Genomic DNA, 16,611 nt, shown 5'->3' with positions numbered 1-16,611 from the left:
CAACCAGTTATTAGGTTTAGGGGGCAATCACTTTTTCACACAGGGCCATGTAGGTTTGGATTTTTTTTCCCCCTTAATAATAAAAACCTTCATTTAAAAAAACTGCATTTTGTGTTTACTTGTGTTATCTTTGTCTAATATTTAAATTTGTTTGATGATCTGAAACATTTAAGTGTGACAAACATGCAAAAAAATAAGAAATCAGGAAGGGGGCAAACACTTTTTCACACAACTGTATATATACATACATACATACATATATATACATACATACATACATACATATATACATACATACATATATATACATACATATATATACATACATACATATATATACATACATACATATACATACATACATATATAGATCGGCGCTGGAGCCGATCCCAGCTGACATTGGGCGAAGGCAGGGTACACCCTGGACAGGTCGCCAGTTTATTGCAGGGCACATATAGTTATATTTTTTTTTAAATTGAAAGACAAGAGACAATACATATACATAACAACAAGAGGATGACAAGAACAGTGGGATAAAAGCCAGCAAACATCCTATAGTCAGTTTGTGTGTGTGTGTGTGTGTGTGTGTGTGTGTGTGTACGTGTGTGAACGTGTGTGTGTGTATGTCCTTGAGCCTTTTGAGATGGGAAAAAAAAATAATAATAATTATTAAAAAACAACAAAAAAACAGGTAAGTATTTTTAATTCATTATTATTGTAACAGACTGTCTCATGTTTATCGTTTTGTATTGGAGATATGATGTCCCTTCAGGGTTGCCGTAGAGAAAAGGCGACTTCCGCTGGTCGAGGGCAGAAATAAAGAGAGAAGCTGCACCAGCTGTTGCTCTCCCTGGAGACTACTGGACATCACTGCGGTAAAGTCAGCAGACACTCAGATCTCCGTGGTCAACTCAGCAGACACTTACATGTTAGTGCACCTATATGCTGAAATTCACCGTAAACGCATTTAAACGGCACAGATCGGGAGCGAGCGAAGGACTTTGAAAGTTAACGGAAAGATTAACGTGAGACAACATCCGGTTTCTTCAGACGAACATCTGGTTTTCAGAATAAGATGCCAACAAAGTATGAATTATATTCACATTAAATATAAAACATGCTACCTGCATCTCGTGAACCAAATGTTATTGCCCTTTTGTTCATATAGCAGTACTTTTAAAATAAAAGTGCGCAATACACTACTTTTGAATTCATTATTGGACTTTGCCATAACAATGCGATTAATCGCAAAAAATCCATGCGATTAATCGCGATTAAATAATTTAATCATTGCCCAGCACTAATATATATATATATATATATAATTTTGATGAACAGGTGTGAGATAGAAGCTAATTAACAATCAACACACCTAAACTTCACAGGATGTTGTCTGTAATGAACTACCTGTTGAGGATGCTGACAGCAATTCAGTTAATTTATATACATACGTGTCGGTGACCCCGGGGCAGATGAACCAGAGGATTGTGGGTAACGGATATCCAGAGCTGTAGCAGGTCAGAGTGTCGTTCTGCACACTGATGATGGCTTTCGGAGAACCTGAAGGAACATGTTTTAGTTTGATGAGAAGATTTAAACAGCAACAGAAGTCTAAAATAAAGAACACAATTTGATGAATGAAAGTAAAGTTGACTTTATTTAATACGACTCAACAGAGAAAACAGAACTCAGTAGTTCTGACCCAGACAACAAGACCCCAAAGCCTTTACTTCAGTACTTCAGTAAACGGGTAGGCGGTAAATAAACTGTACTTGTATAATTGTACTTGTGTTTCCTATTTCTAGTCTTCTGACCACTCAAAGCTCTTTAACACTACACGTCATCATTCACTCATTCATACACTGATGGGAGGAGCTACTATTCAAGGTGACACCTGTCCATCAGGACTAACTAACATTCATACAACATTCATACGGGAGCAATTAAAGGTTAAATGTCTTGCTCAAGGAGACATTGACATGGACTAGTGGAGCCGGGGATTGAACCAACGATCCTCTGATAAAAGGACGACCCGCTCTTCCACTGAGCCACAGTCGACCCAAGAAGAACAGGCAAATCAGGCGAGATCAGAAAGACCATGACACTAGGAAATCCCTGGACCTCTTCACAGAGAGGACGAACACAGGGTTTAAATACTGTGGCAGGTGATGGTGATGAGACAGGTGGGATCAATAAGGGGGCGGGGCAGACAATCACAGTGGCGGGAAAACACATAGACAGGAAGTGAAGTGACCTGAAACGAGAGGAGAGCTAAGAAACACAAAGTAAAACAGGAAATAAAGATAACTGATAAAATAAGAAAACATAACTGATTTACAGGTCGTTAAAGCTTAGAGATCATTTGATAATCAGAAGAAGAAAAAGGGGAAGCTGCAGGGTCAGGGAAGAAGAAGAAGAGGAGAATGAGGATGAGGGGGAAAGGCTTCTTACAGTAGATTCGGAGGTCGATGTTCTTCGTGCCGTTGAAGAACGAGTTAACAAAGTGGAACGAGTATCGACCTCGATCCTCCTGACGAATCCGCCGCAGCAACAAGCTGGCCTCCGACCTGCAACACCAACAATATATCTATAAAACTAATAACCTACAACAATAGACCTTCATATGAACAACACTAACAATAGACCTTCATATGAACAACACCAACAATATATATCTATAAAACTAATAACCTACAACAATAGACCTTCATATGAACAACACTAACAATAGACCTTCATATGAACAACACCAACAATGTATATCTATAAAACTAATAGCCTACAACAATGGACCTTCATATGAACAACACCAACAGTATATATCTATAAAACTAATAACCTATAACAATAGACCTTCATATGAACAACACTAACAATAGACCTTCATATGAACAACACTGTAAGAGCCATTTTGTTGTTTTTGTTTTTGTACAACCTCCCACCACACGGGGGCGTAGTGCCGGTGTGAATCAGGGCACAGGTAATATAATCAGTGGGGTCTTTGGACACAGGTTGTTGCTAATAGCAGAAGCAAACAGTTTTTGACCGTGCACATTTAACGAATGTAAATGTTATGATTTATTGGTTTATGGAGAAAATGCATAACTGAAGAGAAAGTGGTGGAACTCTGATAATGTGAGAAATAACATGCCTATATTGGAAACTGGACTTCCTAATTTATGGCACGCATCAGAACAAACATTTCAGCAACCGTAGTGACTTTTTATTGGGAAGCAACGGTCACTACAAACACTAACAATAGACCTTCATATGAACAACACTGACAATAGGCCTTCATATGAACAACACCAACAATATATATCTATAAAACTAATAACCTATAACAATATACCTTCATATGAACAACACCAACAATATATATCTATAAAACTAATAACCTATAACAATAGACCTTCATATGAACAACACCAACAATATATATCTATATAACTAATAACCTATAACAATAGAACTTCATATCAAGAGCACCTCCTCATGGTGGTGCAGCAGGTCTACAAATGTGAGAATGCTAGCGTGTGTTTGTTAGCATGCTAACCTGTAGCCGTTAGGAGCGTAGTGCTCCTGGTACACCGTATAGTTGTTATTATTGACGTGTGTCGTCGTCGTCCAGCACTGGCTCCTGATTGGAGGATACGCTTCGATCACAAAGGTCAACGTCACATCTCGACCTTCGTACACCTCCACCGTGCTACCGCCGCTAACGTTAGCACCGCTAGCCCCATTCACATCCAGTTGATTGGTGCTAAAGTTAGCAAGAATTTTTCCATTCACTTCCAGGGTACCGCTGCTAACGTTAGCTTCTAGCTCTCCTTGCACCTCCGTTAGCATGCTGCTAACATTAGCACCCAGGCTGTCGTTGACCTCTATGGTCTTAGCGTTAGCGTTAGCTTGATGCATCGGCTGCAGGTAGATCCTCAGGTAGGCACGGTCTGGTGAGGAAGACGATGAAGAGGAGAGACAGTTAATATTAAGTCCCTCCATCATTATGCTTATAGGCTCATTTGATAGATTCTCTTACCCAGAACCCTGAGCTGTGTGGTGTCTGTGGCGGCCCCCGCCTCGTTGACAGCGGTACAGGTGTAGGTGCCACCGTGAGTCCGACTGACAGGTGAGACCCTCACGGTGCTGTTGATGTACAGGCGGTGGTTGATATAGCGAGAGCTGGCAGTGACATTCTGCGTCTGGAAGGAAACCAAAGAACCGATGAATATAAAAAACAGAAAGTCTGTCGTGGGTGAAGACGAGCAGGTGACGTCTGACCTTTGTGTTCGGGTGGTTCCAGGTGACGTTGTAGAAGTGGTTGGGGTTACTGGTCAGACAGGTGACCTCAAAGTTCTCTCCTTCCAGACGCACCGAGTGATGCTGACTGACGGACAGGGAGGGAGGATGACGTAGCCCTGCAGACAGACAGGCAGACAGATACGAGGTAGACAGAGAAGTCATTGGGGGACAGACAGCTAGAAATGTAAATCAGATGGCAGAAGACAGACAGGTCTTACTAGACACCACCACCAGGTTGACAGATGTGGATCTGAACTGCTTTCTGTCCTTCCAGCCGGAACAAACGTATCGTCCTCTGAACGACGTCTGCAGGTCTTGGACCAGGGCTCCTTTCTTAGGGTCAAACGTCACGTTCATGCCCTGGGGCAGGCCCCGCCCCTTGGTCCCGGGGGTGTCTGCCAATTGGAGGCTGAGGTCGGTGACAGACGGGTCGGTGAGCAGACACATGAACAGGAAGTCCTGGCCCTCCTTGAGAGAAGGGCTGGCGCGAGGTGTGACGAACACACTGGAGGTGTCATCTGGGTCTGTGAGAGAGATGCATTGTGGGATACCAAGGTCATTTTTAACAGATGATGAATGCTACAAAAAAGAGTCTCGACAAGTCTATGAAATCTGACTTCAGCTCAATACTTTGAAGACTCGTTTGGATCCAGCCCCGGGGGGCATGGCCTCAGCTGATCTTACCTGTGAAATACAGGTGTATCCAGGTGTCCAGGTGTTTCAGGCTCTGGTTGGTGTACCCACAGCTGTAGGTTCCAGTGTGTCTGGGGTGTGACTTCCTGACCTCCACTGGGTTCTGCAGTCTGTCCCAGTAGAGGAGATTGAGCGCGGTGCTGGTCCAACGGACCGAACCGGTGCCATGACAGCTGAGGTTGAAGGCGGAGCCGGCGGTCAGAGGAACCTCGGTTTGGTTTGGCTGGAAGATGGAGTTCAGATGGATCGACGGAGGATCCGGATCATCTGGAACAAACAAACAGTAACATCAGTTTAACAGCAACTCAAAACAAAAACACCACATGACCACGCCCACACGTGGTGACCACGCCCACTCGGTATGACCACGCCCACATGTGGTGTTGTTTATGGCTCTGATAAACTTTTCTCTCTTTAGTTTGAGGAGCTTTTACAGAGTCGAGCTTCTGGAACAAAATCATTTGATTTTTTCTCTCCAGGTTCCTCGCGACTACATGTCAGAGGAAATTAGCATAAAGGTGAACCTCCACTAGACTACCTGTTCAGGTAAACTTTACAGCACAAAGACACGGTTAGAGACCAGCTGGTGAATGTGTTGGACAATTTAAAAAGTATATTAATAATAATAACAATAATTAGTGCTGGGCAACAATTAAAATATTTAATCGCGATTAATCGCATGGATTTTTTGCGATTAATCGCATTGTTATGGCAAAGTTCAACAATGAATTAAAAGTAGTGTATTGCGCACTTTTATTTTAAAAGTACTGCTATATGAACTAAAGGGCAATAACATTTGGTTCACGAGATGCAGGTAGCATGTTTTATACTTAATGTGAATATAATTCATACTTTGTTGGCATCTTATTCTGAAAACCGGATGTTTGTCTGAAGAAACCGGATGTTGTCTCACATTAATGTTTCCGCTAACTTTCAAAGTCCTTCGCTCGCTCCCGATCTGTGCCGTTTAAATGCGTTTACCATGAATGTTAGCATATAGGTGCACTAACATGTAAGTGTCTGCTGAGTTGACCACGGAGATCTGAGTGTCTGCTGACTTTACTGTAGCGATGTCCAGTAGTCTCCAGGGAGAGCAACAGCTGGTGCAGCTTCTCTCTTTTTTTCTGGCCCCCCCCCCCCCCCCAACCAGAAGTGGAAGTCGCCTTTTCTCTACGGCAACCCTGAAGGGACATCATATCTCCAATACAAAACGATACACATGAGACAGTCTGTTACAATAATAATAAATTTAAAATACTTACCTGTTTTTTTTTGTTGTTGTTTTTTAATTATTATTATTATTTTTTTCCCATCTCAAAAGGCTCAAGGACATACACACACACGTTCACACACACACACACACACAACTGACTATAGGATGTTTGCTGGCTTTTATCCCACTGTTCTTGTCATCATCTTGTTGTTATGTATATGTATTGTCTCTTGTCTTTCAATAAAAAAATAATAATAAAAAAAAATTATAATACATTTGAAAAATGCGTTAACGCACGATAAAATAATTGTCGGCGTTAATTAATGAATGCGTTAACGCGAAATTAACGCGTTAACTTGCCCAGCACTAATAATAATAAATAAAACATGAATAATTTTAGTGTCCCAAAGTGTTGAGTTATTTAGAGGTTTTGTTCGTGATGTTTATGACGTGTTTTATGTTACGTTGTTTACGTTTTACTTAGTTTACTTACTTTAAGCTGAACCAGGTTGTTCTTCTTAAACCTAACTAAGTGCTTTTGCTTGAATTCACAACTTTACTTTACCTTTAATAAGAACTTCAGCTCTAGAAAATGATCTGACATCCTATTCTTTATGGAGTTGAGGCATTCTCTTCAACATTTCGAGCCTTAAACTTAATGTATAATTGAATATCGTCTCCATAATAATGGTAGAAGATATGTTTAAAATGACTCATCATTACATTTCTGCCCAAGCATATAGAGAGAGAATCACATCGGACCAGGACAGAACCTTGAGGAACACCACAGTAACAACAATAATAATCATAATATATAATATAATATACTTGAATACACAGAAACACAACCACTGGATGGAGGATAAAACATTACTTTATTTTTTTAAAGATGGAACAGGAAATACGAGTGAAATCACAACAAAAAAAGAAGTTCCAACCCAAGCTGTTGATTTAATGAAACATGTTTTTATATTTAAACAATTCTCTGATTCTTGATCTAAGAAAAAAATATTATAAATGTGTTTTTGTGTTTAAATCTATCAGCATACTATAAATAATTAGTATTGATTAAAAGGTTAGATGTTAATTGGTTAGCTGGATCTCATTGGCTGCTTTGGGAGAATCAGAGGCACTCATTGGCTGGCAGCAGGTTTCTTGGTGATCTCCTGCAGATGGGTGGCGATGCGTGACGTCTGCAGAAGTAAAGCTTGGTGGTTTTCAACCAGCAGACTCTGGTGACGAGCCAAATTCTGCAGATCCTGGATCTGCTGTGAACCCTGAGGACAGATTAGTTTAGGTTAGATTAGTTAAACTGGATCAGACTAGATGTCGAGATAGTAAATATGTGATCTTGGAACAGTTCAGGTTGATTATTAGAATATTTCTTTAGATCAGATCAGATTAGACCAGATGTATTAAGTCTGGATCCAGACTTTATGTATCTGACATGGGACACAGCTAAAATAATCCTATCTAACTTTATCTAAACTCAACTAAAAAAAACCTGTGATAAACTAAACCTTATCTAAACTAATCCTGAGATAAACTCAATTAAACCAGAGATAATCTGAAGAAAATCGTACCTAAAATAAACCTGTGATAAATTAAAATAAACATTATCTAATCTAAACCTGAGGTAAAAAGCTAAACCTGAGATGTACTAAAACTGAGATAAACTACACTAAACATTGTCCAAACTAAACCTGGGCTATACATAACTAAACCTTATCTAAACTAAACACAAGATAAATTAGACTAAACCTTCTCTAAACTTCAACTAAATCTGAGATAAACTAAATCCTATTGCAACCTGAGATTAACTAAACGTTATCGAAACTAAAACTAAAGTAATCTTAACTAAACCTCATCTAAAATAAACCAGATTAAATCTTAACTAAACCTGGTATGAACTAAACCTGAGATGAACTTAACTTTATCTCAATTTAAACTAACCTAAAGTAGACCCACCTGAGTTCCCAGAGTGCCGAGCAGTTGCACCACTTGGACCTGGCCCCTGGCGGCCCCTTTCTGGACCAGGACCAGCTGTGTGAGGAGATCCAGGACCTCCTTCCTCCACAGAGCGTCCAGCTGCTGATCCTGGACCAGCTCCGACAGCCGGGGGGGGCGGGGCGTCATCCAATTGGACGGGTGACTGGGCGGCGCCCATCGTCATGGCAGCAGGCTGGTTGTCATGGTGATCACCTGCAGTGAAGACGACTGAAGTCAGAACTTCAGTTCTTACTCGACACCTACAGCGTTCACTGATTTTCAGAATAAAGGTCCGTAAGTTTAGAGTTCAAGAGAGTTAAAGGTGTTTGCTTTGATTGACAGGTGTCTCAGCCAATGGTTGACAAACACTGCAGCCATGTTTTATTATTTTAAGCTTGTTTCACACTAAAAGGAAGCGTAACCATTTGTCCTGGCACAGCAGGCCTGAGTTAATAAATACCACCTGAACATCACCTGAACATCACCTGAAAAAATCATCTGGGTTGGGTTCACCTTCAAGTCATCTGGTCCAAGCTGGTCCAGGTAACATGCAGTCGGTCCAGGTGACATGAAGCTGGTACAGGTGACATGATTCGGTCCAGGTTTCATGATATGCAGCATATGGGACTTGAAGTCAATCCTGGTTTCATGGTCCAGGTGGCTTTAAGCCCATCCAGGTGACCTGAAGTTGGTTCAGGTGACTTGTAGTAGATCCAGGTGACATGAAGTTTGTCAAAGTGATGTTTAGCTGGTCCAGGTGACATGTAGGTAGCCAGGTGACATGGTCCAGGTAAATTGAAGCTGGTGCAGGTCAGATGAAGCTGGTCCAGGTCAGTTGAAGTTGGTCCAGGTAACATGAAGTTGGTCCAGGTGAGTTGAAGTTGGTCCAGGTAAAATGAAGCTGGTCCAGATAAGTTGAAGTTGGTCCAGGTAAAATGAAGCTGGTCCAGGTAACATTAAGGTGTTCCAGGTGACATTAAGGTGTTCCAGGTGACACTAAGTTGGTCCAGGTATCATTAAGTGTTCCAGGTGACATTAAGTAGGTCCAGGTATCATTAAGATATTCCAGGTGACACTAAGTTGGTCCAGGTATCATTAAGGTGTTCCAGGTGACATTAAGGTGTTCCAGGTGACATTAAGGTGTTTCACATGACACTAAGGTGTTCCAGGTAACACAAAGATGTTCCATGTGATATTAACATGTTCCAGGTAACACTAAGTTGGTCCAGGTGACATTAAGGTGTTCCAGGTGACATTAAGGTGTTCCAGGTGACACTAATGTCTACCAGGTGACATTAAGTCGGTCCATCAATGTTGAGGTTGAACCTTTTTAATGAGCCGAAGCTCTGAAGCATAAAAACAGGATCAGAAGTAAAACCTCTTCCTTAATCAGACAGATCCTTTAAACAACATCACAAAGGAGAAGTTGTGTAACTTCAGAGTTTCATTTGTGACTCACAGCTCAATGTTTCACAGCAGGACTTAATTATTATTAAATGATTATTAATGGGTTAAATATGTGAAAAGTACTGCTATATATTTATTAAAGAGAAACTATACACAAAACACATGATGTGAAGGTAATTTCTCTGCAGGGTCAGTGAACACAACATGAGCTGCTGTATATTTATATATATATATAAATATATATATATATATATATATATATATATATATATATATTTATACTGTATATATTTAAATATATAGTATTAGTATATGGTAGTAGTATGACGTCCTTTTGATTGATTAGTTAGTTTTTCAACAGATTCTCACATAATAGTTTGCTAGAGTTTCGTCATTTTAAAGTCCAGTTAGGAGGTTTTGTGTGTGTGGGGGGGGGGGGGGGGGCAGGAAACACATTTTCTCCAGAGACCACAAGACACACTCATTATCCCGTGAGTGTGTGTGTGTGTGTGAGGGTCTCTCTCTTTCTCTCACTTCCTCGTCTCACTTCTTCTTTGTTGACGACGGTGGGAGTGGTGAAGGAACTGGTTACCAAGGCAATGTGTTTACATCCACTGACCTCTCTTATGGGTAGTAGTAGTTGTAGTACTAGTAGCAGTAGACTTTCAATAAGTAGTAGTAGTGGGTGTAACAGTGGATGTAACATAGTAACAGAACTAGTAGTAGCAGTTGTAGTAGCGGGGCTGGTAGTAGTAGAAGTAGTAGTAGTAGTAGTGGTAGAAGTAGTAGTAGTAGTAGTCGTAGTAGAAGAAGTAGTAGTAGTAGTAGTTGTAGTAGAATAAGTAGTTKTTGTAGTAGTAGAAGTAGTAGTAGTAGTGGTAGAAGTAGTAGTAGTAGTAGTCGTAGTAGAATAAGTAGTAGTAGTAGTAGAAGTAGTAGTAGTAGTAGTAGTAGTAGTCGTAGTAGAAGAAGTAGTAGTTGTAGTGGTAGAAGTAGTAGTAGTCGTAGTAGAATAAGTAGTAGTGGTAGAAGTAGTGGTAGTAGTAATAGTAGTGTATCTAATTATCTTTTTCAGCAATTTGTAAACAAATATTAAAAGTATTTTTGAAACATGTTTGGATGTCAGAAGGTCACAAGTTCAGAACTCTTTATTAATAATGAAAACTTCAGATTATTGATTTGTTTTGATCAGCATTTCCACACTTTTCTGTTTCCACAAACAAAAACATTGAAATACTTCTCTGCATCCAACAGCTGATAAAACAACCTAAAATCTACAGAATGATAATAGTAATGATCATAATGATGATATTAATGATAATAATTATTATAATAATGATATTAATGATGATACGAATGATGATAATAATAATGATTATAGTAATGATAATAATGATGATAATATTGATAACAATGATAATAATGATAATAATAAATATAAATATTTTACATTTTGTTCTTTAAAGTCTGTGTGAAGAGTTATTATATGCTAGTAAACATTTAATAGGCCTCAATAAATAGTCATTAAGTGTTTATTACAGTAAAAATAATTGAGGGAATATTGAGGATTGTATGAGCGTTCAAATGTTATTAGACGTTTATAAATGATGATGTATTAATATTAAAGATACAGAGTTATAGCTGACAGCAGTTTATGTTTGTTTTGTTTACACAAACAGATGATTTCTGTTTCTGTTATTGTTTAACATCACGTATTTATTAATGGACGTATACATCGATATTAGAACATTTAAACCCTACATGAATCATATTGTTGAGAGATAATGTTTCACTATCAAGATAATAAACCACTAATAAATCATTAGTAGATGTGTAATAAACAGTTAATAAAGACTTTTTCGTTTTCTGACCTTCAGCAGAGCAGCAGCAGCTGAGGGCGATCGACAGCAGCAGAGAATAGACTTTCATCTCTCTCTCTCTGTTCTTCAGACTGTTTCAAGTCAAACTGAAGGAGACAACTTCCTCTCAGCAACATAACGCCACCCACCAAGCTCCTCCCTCTTCTACCACAAACCCCCGCCCCCCACACACCAAGCAACATCAACATATCTGGAGATAGGTGGTTTTCACTGGACAGGAGGGGAATGAAAATATGTCGTATAGTATAAAGTACAACATCTACCTCTGAGATGTAGTACATTTAAAAGTACAATATTTAACTCTGACATGTAGTTTATAAAAGTACAATATTTACTGATAAGATGTAGTACAGTACAAAGTACAATATTTACCTCTGAGATGTAGTACATTTAAAAGTACAATATTTAACTCTGACATGTAGTTTGTAAAAATACAATATTTACCTCTGAGTTGTAGTGAAGGAAAAAGTACAATATTTACCTCTAAGATTTAGTATATACAAGTACAATATCTACCTCTAAGATGTAGTTTATAAAAGTACAATATTTACCTCTGAGATGTAGTTTATAAAAGTACAATACTTACTTCTGAGATGTTGTTTATAAAAGTACAATATTTACCTCTAAGATGTAGTTTATAAAAGTACAATATTTACCTCTGAGATGTAGTTTATAAAAGTACAATATTGACCTCGAAGATGTAGTTTATAAAAGTACAATATTTACCTCTAAGATTTAGAATACAAAAGTACAATATTTACCTCTGAGATGTAGTTTATAAAAGTACAATATTTACCTCTAAGATGTAGTTTATAAAAGTACAATATGTACTGCTGAGATGTAATAGAGTACATTACCTTTTTCTGAGGTGTAGTACGGTAAAATATACAATATTTACCTCTGAGGTATTAGTACTTAAGTGTAGTAGTTGAGTAAATGTACTTTGTTTCATTCGATGTTCATTAAATACTTGAGAGAAACAAACTTGATGTGTTTGAACTTTCAGAGAAAATGAGGAAGTTTCAGGATTTATTTTTTAACATTCAGCACTTTTGTGAACTTCTTTGTTCCAACAGGAAGTAAGAAAAGTTGCACAAGCAGATTTTCAGATGTTACAAAAGTTATTATGAACACTGCGATTAAATGGCGGATTTATGGTAACACAGATATTAATGTTGGTTCTCCATCGATAAACATCAAAGGCTTCTATAATAAGTTGATCTTTAATAAGACAAAATGTCTTTTTATGTTTTTAACGTCACGTTTCATGATAAACAATTTAAAGTTAAAGTTTCTTTATGTTTCATTCATTAAAAGTGGGATTTTCATAAATCAGCTTCATCAGGACTTAAAGTCACATAATAAACATAAATTCTCTTTTATTTAATCATTAAAAGCGACTTATTTGAAAATAATTATAAAACTTTTAAACTAAGTTTGATTCATAGGATATTTAACAAACTGACAAAGGATTTTATCCTTGGATTTTATTTTGATATTTATTTGATAAAGTTCAACATGAATCAGATCAGTCTGTCTAAAAGCAGTTTGAATAAACATAAAAAAGATTATAACACAGATATACACAGACACTTCAGAATACTACAAAGTAAATAAAGACAATGCAGCTGAATATTATGATGTTATAAATCAGATTCAGGACCTGCTGCAGTTTACTTAATATAGAAATATTGTTTATGTTTGTGGAGGCGATTAAAAAATGATTAAAAAACAAGTTTCAAAGCTCTTTTCATATGGCAGCCTTACAGTCTTCACTTTGGGTAAAATAACCCTAATATTCCAGCAGAACCTTGTCACTGTCTGTCGATGATGTCATGTTATGACTAAAAGGTTCAGATGCGGTTCAGATACAGTCAGATACGGCCCTATGTTCTGCCTGGCAGGAAGACTACTTTAGGTTATTTAAGCCCTTCATCCAGTTTGGAAGGCAGCTGATCCTTTCACAGGCAGCTCTCCTCTTCGTCACAACTGCGTGGCGAATCGGGAGGTTCCTCGACTTCCTGTCTGTCCTCTGATGGTGTCACTTCCTGTGACTTTGACAGCTGAGGGCTGTCATCATGAAATGCACAGCATTTGAACAACAATTGAACAATAATTGATCAACATTATATAAACATACATATATATATGTTTATTGTTCGTACCTGACTGCGTCCAGCGCAGCGCCTCCGCTGGTTTCTATGGTGACGTCGGTGTTGGGGATGATGTAGGTACCGTGGGAGAAGCCTGCCTCCTCTGGCTCCGTCTCAAACAGTTGAACGGTCACTTGAGGGGCGGGGCTTCCTGTAAACAACACAGAAGGTTTGTGTGTGTGTGTGTGGGGGGGGTCTGGTGAGTTTAGCTTCACTGATCAGAAACATATCAATAAAGTAATCCATGAGATTCTGACTGCTTGTGGCCGTTTGTCCGTCATTCTGTCCAGAAGGACTCCATCTGGATCGTGCAACAGCCGGACTGTCACCGTTCAGGAAGTCCTCGGTCAGCTGGAGGTAACGCTGACGAGAAACAACAACAATAAGTGACCCAACTGGATCTTAAGGAACCGTTGTAAAGAGAACTCCAGAAATAAAACATAGAACATCAGGGTTACACGTTCTCTACAAAGAGTCTTTGTAATAAACAGGAAACACTGATCTTATAACAATAATAATAATAATAATACATTTTATTTATATAGCGCTTTTCAGAATACTCAAAGACACTTTACATTAAAATCATTATATATAAAAGCAATACACTAAAAACATAAAATACACAATATCGGTCACACATTAAAAGCAGTTTTGAACAGGTGGGTTTTGATCTGTGATTTGAATGTGGAGAGGTCAGTGCAGTCTCGGATGTGTTTGGGGAGAGAGTTCCAGAGGGAGGGGGCAGATATGGAGAAGGCTCTGTCCATGTCCGGTGCTTGGTCCTGAGTGGAAGTGGTTGGCATCAGAGGAGCGGAGCCGACGGGGTGGAGTGTGGTGGTGGAGCAGGTCGGTGAGGTAGGAGGGGGCCTGATTGTGGAGGGCTTTATGAGTGAAGAGAACGATTTTGTATTGGATCCGTTGTGGGACGGGGAGCCAGTGGAGGTTCTGGAGAACAGGGGTGATTTGGTCATGGGAGCGGGAGCGGGTGAGGAGGCGAGCAGCAGAGTTCTGGATGTACTGGAGTTTATTTAGGATTTTGGATGATGTGCCATGAAGAATGCTGTTGCAGTAGTCAATTCTGGAGGTGATGAAGGCGTGGATCAGAGTTTCAGCAGCAGATGAGGAGAGTGATGGGCGGAGACGGGCCATGTTTTTTAAGTGGAAAAAGGCAGTTCTGGTGATTTGTTTGACGTGGTCATCTTGTGATGAAGAGTCTTTGTGTTTAACAGTAGAAGGTCAGACTTCTTGTAATGGATGTTATTTTATGAGTTATAAACTGTGTGACTTTTTTAGAGGCACATGTAAAATTATAAACTATATAATAAAGGATATTAACCTTCCTTACCCGAGAGCCCCCCCAGCGGGGGGCTACGGAGAAAGTTTAGCGTACAGCGTGTCGTAGAATGCACTTCTCAGAAATGACTATTATGAATGCTACACACGTTATATACCCACTTAGCGAAGAGATTATGGGCAAAAATATCATGTAAGCCATTTTACACACTGCAAACACAATTATACACAAACTAATATAATATCTAGAAGATGTACCACAATATCACGTATTTTTCGCCATGACTCAGCGAGCCATGCACTCCGGACAATGCTACGAACAAAAAGCTAACGGCTAACACAGCCGACCAATACATCAGAAAGCACGACAATTCGACACAGAATCCAGAGATATCTTCAGAATTTCTCTCCGTGAAACCATTACAAAGATACATATTTCCTGTGTTTTTTTAAGTGTTTCCTGGAGGAAGGGGGGCCAGACAAGCCTGGGGGACCGTGGGGGGAAGGGAATTCACTTATGACTAATCCGTTTTTACGCAGGGCGACGCACGGCACAGTTTTGTTTTTTTCCGGCTAACGATTCTATCAATCAAGCCCATGTGTCCCCCAATGCATTCCTGAGACTCTGACGCGTCTAAAGAGGTGTCATAGTCTGGAATTGGCCAATCACAGGCTGAAAAAAGCCTCACATAGACAGGCAGACGAGAATTGATCCGTGGTTCACAGACATAGACAGGGTTTAGAGAGGCCTCAGGCTCTCAAAATGATGCCAAACTGCTGAATTTGGATGGATTGAATACTATTAATGATAAAACAAGTGAAATATAAAGTTATATAGTATATAAAAGGAACAGCTGGTTCCAAAATGACAATTGTGCTCGACCTCGAGTGACCTATCTGTACTAAAACCTCTCTAACTTTTTTTTGCTTCACTTTATCGAAGCAAAAATGTGCAGAGAGACTGCTGACGTGCTATGATTTGGGAGAGTTTTTAGGGTTTGCTTTTTTTCAGGTGAACCTGAAACTTTTCAATTTCAGCTGTGTGCCATCTTCATTTACTATTAACCAGTAACATATACACAATATTTACACATCTGAACAAATCTCACAAGTGTTACCTGTATTATAACATCAACATTATTAAAATAGACCTTGTAGTTACAGAATTACAGTCTTTTTAGTATAGCTATGCAATTTTCGAGCAGAGGCCTAAAAATAGGGCCAGGGCCCAACGGGTAGTAGTTTGGTACCTTTTTGTAGTTGTCAGTCAACATGTTGCCCACGGAGATGACCAGAGAGGAGAAAGACGGTCTGGACTCAGGTTTCTCGTCCCAACACTGTTTTATCAGATCATACCTGAAGACAGAACACAAAGACAATTTAACCCACGTTGGACTCTCAGAGATTTCCTTTGGTCAACTTCAGGAGGAACAGAGCAGAGCTTCACTTGGAGAAGAAACTAGAAACATTCAAGACGTAAGAAATAAACGTGAACATATCAGCGTTAGTTAGTGTCCTACATGTTGAGAGGAGCCAGTTCAGGTCCACTCATCCTGTAGCCTCTCTGCAGAGAAGAGTAGAAGTCCTGGTTCAGAGGGAGGTCAGGGTACGGACTAGCACCTTGAAAACACAGCATACTGGTTTAGACTGGTGTGTGTTGATGTATACTGGTTTACACTGT

General features: G+C 39.3%; 2 protein-coding genes across 2 annotated transcripts in view; both read right to left on the bottom strand.

Moving 5' to 3' along the window:
* Nucleotides 1-1,327: 1,327 nt before the first annotated feature.
* On the bottom strand, nt 1,328-11,533 carry LOC116400969 (macrophage colony-stimulating factor 1 receptor 2-like). Its single transcript, XM_031879098.1, has 8 exons — nt 11,476-11,533; nt 4,987-5,262; nt 4,521-4,826; nt 4,282-4,418; nt 4,040-4,202; nt 3,557-3,950; nt 2,452-2,567; nt 1,328-1,560 (listed from the first exon to the last, which is right to left on the bottom strand). The coding sequence occupies exons 1-8, from the start codon at nt 11,531-11,533 to the stop codon at nt 1,373-1,375; spliced, it is 1,638 nt and encodes a 545-aa protein (XP_031734958.1). The 3' UTR covers nt 1,328-1,372.
* Nucleotides 11,534-12,964: 1,431 nt separating this feature from the next.
* Nucleotides 12,965-16,611, bottom strand: part of LOC116400968 (platelet-derived growth factor receptor beta-like) — a 24,719-nt gene continuing 21,072 nt past the window's right edge. The window contains 5 exon segments of the mRNA XM_031879096.1: nt 12,965-13,554; nt 13,650-13,788; nt 13,895-14,000; nt 16,181-16,286; nt 16,451-16,550. Coding sequence (XP_031734956.1) covers nt 13,446-13,554; nt 13,650-13,788; nt 13,895-14,000; nt 16,181-16,286; nt 16,451-16,550 — 560 coding nt within the window. The 3' untranslated portion in view covers nt 12,965-13,445.

The sequence above is a fragment of the Anarrhichthys ocellatus genome, unplaced genomic scaffold, assembly GCF_004355925.1.
Source record: "Anarrhichthys ocellatus isolate YVR2014 unplaced genomic scaffold, GSC_Weel_1.0 scaffold226, whole genome shotgun sequence".
NCBI classification, from domain to species: domain Eukaryota; kingdom Metazoa; phylum Chordata; class Actinopteri; order Perciformes; family Anarhichadidae; genus Anarrhichthys; species Anarrhichthys ocellatus.
The sequence above is the reverse complement of the archived record's forward strand: the minus strand, read 5'-3'. Positions and strand labels throughout refer to the sequence as shown.

What these genes read in the sequence shown, in the direction of transcription:
- LOC116400969 (XM_031879098.1), bottom strand. Translation starts at nt 11,533, where the DNA reads ATGAAAGTCTATTCTCTGCTGCTGTCGATCGCCCTCAGCTGCTGCTGC. An exon ending in GATACACCTGTATTTCACAG is followed by an intron (nt 4,827 to 4,986) that starts GTAAGATCAGCT and finishes TCTCTCTCACAG; the next exon opens with ACCCAGATGACACCTCCAGT. An exon ending in CACACAGCTCAGGGTTCTGG is followed by an intron (nt 3,951 to 4,039) that starts GTAAGAGAATCT and finishes CTTCCTCACCAG; the next exon opens with ACCGTGCCTACCTGAGGATC.